General features: G+C 38.5%; 1 protein-coding gene across 1 annotated transcript; it reads left to right on the plus strand.

Moving 5' to 3' along the window:
* Window positions 1–1,426: 1,426 nt before the first annotated feature.
* LOC146560196 (galectin-4-like) lies at window positions 1,427–7,827 on the plus strand. The gene is made up of 18 exons (XM_085244130.1): window positions 1,427–1,676; window positions 3,747–3,835; window positions 4,223–4,427; window positions 4,633–4,746; window positions 5,196–5,219; window positions 5,307–5,333; window positions 5,449–5,484; window positions 5,592–5,621; window positions 5,736–5,771; window positions 5,879–5,908; window positions 6,023–6,058; window positions 6,165–6,194; window positions 6,309–6,344; window positions 6,505–6,531; window positions 6,631–6,660; window positions 7,021–7,109; window positions 7,200–7,365; window positions 7,500–7,827. The coding sequence occupies exons 1-18, from the start codon at window positions 1,635–1,637 to the stop codon at window positions 7,644–7,646; spliced, it is 1,194 nt and encodes a 397-aa protein (XP_085100256.1). The 5' UTR covers window positions 1,427–1,634; the 3' UTR covers window positions 7,647–7,827.
* Window positions 7,828–8,382: the final 555 nt, after the last annotated feature.

The following is an 8,382-nucleotide window of genomic DNA, read 5'->3' on the forward strand; positions in this document are numbered from 1 at the left end:
AAGGCAACCAAGCTAGGCATTCTTAACCTCTTCATAAACTTTCTTATTGTACGTATTAACATAGCCTTAAAAACAACAAGTTTTTTGATCAGATAATTCACTTTGTGTAAAACAGGCTCTGCTGCTTCTTTCTTCCAAGAATGGATGAAGTTTATTCTTATATAATTGTTTCCTTGGGTGTGACAGGTCCTCCATACAAGTGCTGACTCACTGTAAAGTTCAAGCTTTCGGGTTTAGTCTGGCAGTGTCTGAGCTGTTTTTACGAAGAGGTTTTTTTTTTTTTTTAGCTTAATTACTCTTTTGCATTCAGGTGGTTGAACAGAAATGGTGTGTTTGTTAGGAATTAATTTCTCTGATTCTGCTGCAGTGTGTGTGGGCATGTAGCATGGAATCTAGACCTCTTCACCCTCTTATTGATAAGAGTGTCCCCAACTGCTACAGCAAATGTAATTTTACACTCACTTGGCTCTGGATAGTGTAATAAAACTTCATAAGACAAGGTTGGCTTATAAGGCGTTTTTTCAACCCGTCATTTTATAAGAAAGGGGTTGAAAATAAAATATCAGTTCTTTATGTCCTTGGAATGAATTTGGCTGCTTGTTTATGAGTATGTCTGTGCAAACTATATATAGAGAGCCACATAAGGTTTCTTCTTGCTGTTAGAAGGAATCAGCGACGGGCTGGATTATGTTCTTTGTACTTGTACTGGGATAGCACACTTTGGCAGTGACCAGTCTTGTCATTTTTAAGAGTGAGTCTGTCACTGCCAGGGCATTTTCTTGGATCCATTCCTGTCCTCGAGCAGCTCAACAGTTGGAGTGCGATTGGGAGTGGAGTGGCATGATGACTGTAGAGGCAATGTGGCTGTGGAGAATGATACTGGCATGTCCAGGCTCTCCATGGAGTCAGAAAGGGTTCGGTTGGTTTCGTGCTGTGGACAGAGGACATAATGGTTGGGGTGGTGGACCTCCACTGTGGTCACAGACTCCAGGCCTTTCAAGCAGAGAGGGGATGAGCGTCCAGTGGGGTCACGACCACCAACGGCTCCAAGCTCCATGGAGGACTCGTCCATGTTCACGTATAGAATCTCATCTGGATCTTGTGGGTCTGGCAGATCCTCAAGGGCTTTTTCGAGCTCACAGCGCAGTGACTCGACTGATGGACGATCTTTTGGGCTGCAGAGGTAATTTCTTCCTACATAGATCTCTACTTTATTTAAAAAGACTTTTTGCACACATAACTACAAAGCACTCTATAAAAAAAGCATTTTACGTTATGTATTGAGTATGAATTTAATCAGGTCTACCAAGAAGACTTGAAAAATAGAATGAATCACCATCCTGTAGAATGGATACTCATTGCTCAATCATTTTGGTTTTTCCTTGCACAGCTGCACACAAACGCATTCTCTGGGTTTTTTTTTTTCACTCAAGTGCCACTCCTCTGCTGGGGCAAAGGTTATTTGAATCAGGTTCTTCCAAAACAAACACAGTGATGCAGGGCTGGGTGTAGTACCCTGATCTACTCCTCCCTCACTGCTTGTATAAAATAAGGCATCTGGGTGGTATTAGTGCTTGATCACAGGGAGTTATTCTCCTACTTTGTTCTGCTCGCCCATCTTACTGACTGCAGCCATGTTTGTTTCTCCTCCTGGCTATCAGCCAATCTATAGCCCGGTAAGTATCTGCACGCACTGATACCCAGAAAAATATGTTTTTTCTATTAGGTCTTAAACAAGCTTCATTGTTTTTGTTCTGTTAATAACAATAATATTTGAGCCTGTGGCACTGTGTGAATTTTATGCTGAGAAGATGTAATAAATTGTCCTTAGGTTCTCATAGTTTCATTACCATTACAGGATTTTGCAATTTATGAACTGAAAACTGCAATCACTGAACATACTTTGTTAAAGAATTAAGATAATATCACAATGGAAGGTCGGCTGTTTTTGTAAGGAGAAACCCAAAAAGTGACACCACAAAGCAGTTCAGAGGAATCAAAAATGACTTAGTATTTTCAGTTGGATCTTCATTTTAGTTATTCAGTTTTCTCCAGTGGTTCCCAAAGAATGACACATTTAAAGTGGGGGACATTAATGAAGGCACGAGATTAGGAAAGGTTACAATGCTTAGAACAGGATAAGTAAACAAAGTTCTATTTGACCATAGTACTGGTCACGGTTACTAGTAGAAGGATAGACTAACAATCTGTCAGATAATGAAGTGTAGGTCTGGATATATAGCTAAATTCAATTCAGTTGCATTTATTATAGTGCCAAATCATGACAGCTGTCGCTCAGCCAGGCCTCAACAATCAGATAGCCCTCTGTGATCAAGCACTTGGGAAGGATAAACTTCTTTTTAACAGGGATAAACCTCCAGCAGAACCAGGCTCAGGGACAGGCACAGGTGGATATAGACGAGGCGAAACAGTTGCTCAAAGTGAATCAGAGATGAATAGTAATCCTTGCTTTTATTTAAGCAGTATGGAAATATTAGTTGCTGAGAGGGACTGGAAAGAGAGACCATATTTCTCTGATAGTAGCAATTTAAAATCCTTCTACTCACCTACAAGGTACCATATAAACCCAATAGAGCCCTTTGCTCTCAGATGGCAGACTTATTTGTGATTTCTTGGGTATTTCAAGCCCCTCGTTTGTGGAGACAAGTGTTGTGCCAAGGTAGATATGCCCAACAGAATTTGTTTCCCCTGCACTGGGAGGATTTGCTGGGCAGGGAGAATGGATCCAATTGATTACGCCCGAATTAGAACCAACTAGACATGGAAGAAATTAGCTTTTTTAGTGAAAACGTGAAAAGTGAGTGTCATTACATTACCGTTCAGTTTATATGTTACAACAGAAAATTATATATTTATTGTTCTCTTGTGTTATCGAATGGGATTATTTCAATAAACTTTCAGATAACTGGCGATTATTATTTGTATCCTCTTGTAACTTTACTGTATAAAGAGCTAAAAGCTCCAACATTTCAGGAGTCATTATAAGAAGTGTTTGTGAACTAAAAATGAACAATTTGGGATACTGTTTGTCTGTGATTTGGACACATGCTAGGTAAGGTAATGTCTTTTTAAGTAATGGTTTAATCACGGCCACCTTAAAGACCTCTGTACATGGCATCTTAACAGAGACAGGCTGATCATATTTAAGACTTGTCCACTGTGGTGTATACAGTCAAAAATACAAAAATTGTGTATTCGTCCCAGCATTACGGTGGACAGTGTATATAATGTATGAACTGAATGTGTTTTGTCATGCCCAGTAACACACAGAGAGAGGCCAAACTGGGAGAGTAAGAACTGTTGCGAAATTAGATAAACACCAGTGTGTGAATGCAAGAGTGAATGAATAGTGGCATTGTAAAGCGCTTTGGGTGCCTTGAAAAGCGCTATATAAATCCAATCCATTATTATTATTATCATAGATAGATTCACAATGCTGTCCATACTGCCCAGGCTTTTGTATTAAATATTGAAATGCTGAGCCTCTGTTGGCTTCAAAAATGATTTCACTGAAACAAATAAAACAACAGATTTGGTACAAACCAAATTGTTTGGAAATGCCTGATTAATATTTACTAGAGTACTGTAATTAAGCACTGCAAAGTAATTTGATTTAGCTGATTTAATCATAACATGACTGACATTTGTAAGTGTACTTCATAGACTTGCATACAACACACAGTGTTGCTGTGTTATAGTTACTTAATATTTTGTCCATGGCACAGAACATACCCTATCTAGGTCCTATTTATGGAGGGCTGAGGGAAGGGATGTCCATCTATATCCAGGGGACCATTCCTAAGCACATCACCAGGTGAGTGGAAGACATAAACTTGTGACACTGTACACTTTGCAAGAAATTTATTATAGTTAATAGCTGTTAAATATATTTTGTCCATTTTGTCTTGTCTGTATGTAATACAAAGGAAAAAGTACAAAATAAAGAGTTAAAAAAAAAAAAAATATATATATATTTTGTCCATTCTCAAGGTGGTTATCATTAGTTATAAGGGGCTGGACAGCGTCAACGCGTTAACGTGCTAACCGCGCTAATGCGGTGAAACCATCCAGCCCCAGGCACGGGCGATCCGCGGTAACTCGTTAACGGAGATTTAATGCAGTTATGAAGTGAACATCATTTTAACGAGATTAACGCTGACAGCATTCATTTTATTTTCTCTTTCTTTCTTTTCATTGGCAGGTTCTTTATCAACCTGATTTGCGGAGAATATGAATCCAGCGACATTGCCCTACACTTCAACCCTCGATTTGATGGCTGGGACAAGGTGGTCTTCAACACCTGTCAGAATGGATCCTGGGGATTAGAGGAGAAGATTCACAGGATGCCTTTTCGAAAAGGAGAGCATTTTGAAATGGTCATCATTGTTAATTTTCAGGGCTATCAGGTCAGGTAAAACTGTTGTACAGACAATGCAAACCATTTCTCGTTTACTTTATCCTGTAAGTAAAGACTCAATAAATGGTTTATACTCACTATAATATAATTATAAGGTATTAGTTATAGTCAGTCAGTTATATTATTACCACTTATGCTTCTTTTACTTCTGTATTGATTTAATGCAACACCAATATGACATTATTCTGTTGCAGATTAAAGTAAATGGGATTGATTTCCATACTTTTCAACACCGCATCCCTATGGAGCAAGTTCGTGGGCTGCAGATTGCAGGAGATGTTTCCATCCAGATGATTAATTTTATTGGGGTGAGTCCTCAGCTCCGTGAATCTTCCGCATTGATGCTTCGGGCTTTGCTGGGAAAAATAAATTAAGTCAAAATTATCAAAAGTTTAGATTTAACAAGTCTGGCAGCTGTTGGCTAAGGATTTCTGCTTATGTGCCCAATAGGGCATGCATAGGTATCATGAAGGAATGGGAATAATTAAAAAAGAACGTGTTGCATCATATTCAGAAAAATCTTTTCTTTCATGTTTTGCTGGGTTTAAAAGTCATCTCTTTACAAATGTGAAATTAGCAGATGAATAAATATGTTTGTATGAATGAATGAATATGTATGTTTCTATCAATATGCCAGATTTCTCCTTGTATTTCAAACAACACAATCTTCTGTGTTTAATCATTATTATGGTCAACAGCACTTACTTTGTGAAGATTTTGTTTTTAATTCATTTTTTTCCCTATTTGATCTTTTTAGGGTGGAATGGGAGGAGGAATGGGAGTGAGTATATATATGTAATATCAAAATGATACAAATTAATTTACCACAGCTTTTTCATGATTACAGTCATTCCCTGCTTTTCAACAGGGAGGATATCCAGGAGGTGGCATGGGGGTATGTTACTTTTGCTGAAGCATGTTTTGCATTCTGTTTATTTAAATATTACTGTAGTGAGATAAAGTGTGCATATATTTAATTTGAACTGCACCGTGCTTCTTTTGACATCCAGGGAGGTTACCCAGGTGGCATGGGAGGAGGAATGGGAGTAAGTGTACTGAGTAATTGTACATTTGCTTTTGATAAGATCACTGTAATTTTTCAATTGCCACATTAGAATTCATATTATTCAACATTCATATTTGAACCTTTCAGCCAGGAGGATATCCAGAAGGTGGCATGGGGGTATGTTACTTTTGCTGAAGCATGTTTTGCATTCAGTTTCTTTAAATATTACTGGATCTGTAGTGAGAGGAAGTCTGCACATTTGAACTGCACTGTGTTTCTTTTGACTTCCAGGGAGGTTACCCAGGTGGCATGGGAGGAGGAATGGGAGTAAGTGTACTGAGTAACTGAACATTTGCTTTTGATAAGATTGCTGTAATTTTTCAATTGCCACATTAGTACCCAAATGGTAAAACATACATATTTGAACTTTTCAGCCAGGAGGATATCCAGGAGGTGGCATGGGGGTATGTTACTTTTACTGAAGCATGTTTTACATTCAGATTCTTTAAATATTACTGGATCTGTAGTGAGAGGAAGTCTGCACATTTGAACTGCACTGTGTTTCTTTTGACTTCCAGGGAGGTTACCCAGGTGGCATGGGAAGAGGAATGGGAGTAAGTGTACTGAATATTGTATACTTGCTTTTGACAAGGCCACTGTAAGTTTTCAAATAACATGCTAGTACACACATCATTAAACAAACATGTTTGAACATTTCAGCCAGGAGGATATCCAGGAGGTGACATGGGGGTAAAAAAAAAATACTTTTATTCCTCAGATTTACATTTGCTATATTATAAAATGCAGGTCACACATATGTAATAGAATAAAGTAATTTTAAAACTTCTGATTGATTCCTTGCAGGATGGATATCCAGGATGCATGGGAGGTGGAATGGGGGTATCGAATTATGCTATAACTTAAATAATCTGTGCAAGCTGACTTTTTATGACAAAAATCTGAATGAATTAAAATTTTCCTTCTTTTATCTTTTTTTTGTGTCTTTCATTTTTATTTATTTATTTATTTTTATTTCTTTCTGTTGTTATTATTATTTAAGGGCGCCTTTCCAGGCTCAAATCTGCCGGTGAGAACAATGCACAAAAAATCGACACGTTCTTTTTATACACAGTTCATATATATTCACATTTGCTAAACCTACTCATATTTTCTATCTACTAATCAGGGTATGAGTGGGCAGCCAGTCTACAACCCTGTAAGTAAAATTTGCATAACACTCAACTTTCAGTCCAGTCACTGACTCCACGGGTATTATATTGAAAGATTAAATCTGAAAATATGAGGTGAATTTAGTCAAATGAAGATGATTTGTTTAGAGAACATAAACAAGCTCACATGCTGAACTTTGTTTAATGAAAATGTTCAATTTTACCTTTTCTATTATTATGACTAAGAAAAGCATGTGGGTTGTGAGGCTTGAACTTTTGTTGGTTTCTGAAATGATGCATAACAAAGAAAGTTTGACAATCACTGTTTTGTACACCTCTTATGAGGCCACCTGTGTTACTGTGTAATACTGTAATATTCATATAAGATATCTCATTTTGTTTTTAAGCCTGTGCCCTACTCCAACATCATCCCAGGAGGGATGTTCCCTAAGAGGACCATCGTCATCAGAGGCATGGTTCCCTATGGAGCACACAAGTGTGTGATTTTAAGACTACTTGCCGAAATCTCTAGTGCAGTACTAAAGTGCTAACATGAATGTTTAACGCTCATGGATGTGTGTTTCAGATTAAGCATCAAGTTTTTGGTGAGCAGATCTCGAGATGTCGCTTTCCACATCCATCCGAGATTCAGGGAAGGAATTGTTGTAAGAAACAGTATGATTGGAGGAAACTGGGGCCAGGAGGAGAGAGAAATGAGCATGAATCCATTTATGGAGGGCCAGTACTTTGATGTAAGTAACATCAGTCACGCAGTCGTAATATCAAGTCCTTATGATGAATTTTAGAAGCAAATTTTAATGTGATTTTGGCAAATTCTAGAAAACTTTGTGTGTCAGCATTCAAAAGTTTTCCCTCTGTCCCTCAGATGTCAATCCGTTGTGGAAACCAGAGGTTTAAGGTGTTTGTGAACGGGCAGCACCTGTTTGACTTTTCCCATCGCTGGCAGTCCTTCAATGAGATCGACATGCTGGACATAGAAGGCGATGTGCAGATCTCCTACATCCATTTCTGATACCCCCCCTCCCCAAAAAATAAATAATTTTGTGCAACTTTCAAAACTATGTCACCCACAGAGTTGCTTATCTCAGTTTCTTACCTGCTTTGAGATCAGATATCTCAATAAGATCAAATGTCACCTCAGTATCTGCTGTATTGTTTATACCAGTTAACTGAATTAATAAATCATTAATGATTCATGAATTAATTGATTTATTTCTTATGCAAAGCTTCTTCAGTTCAAAGTCAAATGGTGGAGAGTCCCAGATTTAAGCTCTGTGGGAGTAACCCACCGAGAGGGACAATGGACCCCCTAATGATCCTCTACCTAATCGCCTGAGCCAAGGTGTGAAAATGGGTGTGGATCACAATCAGCCAAGGTTTCAGGTGAGCTCATTGTGAAACCTAGCCCCACCCTATCATGTGATTTCCTGAGGTCAGATGGCCCAGGATGTGAGTGGGCATTAAGGCATCTGGGAAGGGATCTCAAAACTGGATTATAGATGGCAGACAGTTGGTGTCGTAAACCACTGCCTCTGTTCAAAGATGGTCGCTCACAGTGGACGTAAATGGCTTCTTTTACTCCTCTTTCAAACCATCTGACCAAAATGTGAACATTGGCATCCTCGAAAGAGAGACCTTTGTCCTTTAGATGCAGATGGACCACCAAGTCTGAATAGTTTATATTAATGGGCCAATAGGTTCAACTATAGGAGCATGGGGGTGTGTTTAAATGAGACACAGACAGGAAC

The sequence above is a fragment of the Mchenga conophoros genome, linkage group LG14 (assembly GCF_057382185.1).
Source record: "Mchenga conophoros isolate Kocher_MC1m ecotype Shallow Benthic linkage group LG14, M_conophoros_male_GT1.1, whole genome shotgun sequence".
NCBI lineage: Eukaryota > Metazoa > Chordata > Actinopteri > Cichliformes > Cichlidae > Mchenga > Mchenga conophoros.

Bases quoted from the DNA above. Each gene is read 5' to 3' on its own strand.
- LOC146560196 (XM_085244130.1), top strand. From the start codon at position 1,635: ATGTTTGTTTCTCCTCCTGGCTATCAGCCAATCTATAGCCCG. The intron at 4,428-4,632 runs GTCAGGTAAAAC...ATTCTGTTGCAG, and splicing joins TTAATTTTCAGGGCTATCAG to ATTAAAGTAAATGGGATTGA. The intron at 6,059-6,164 runs GTAAGTGTACTG...TGAACATTTCAG, and splicing joins GCATGGGAAGAGGAATGGGA to CCAGGAGGATATCCAGGAGG.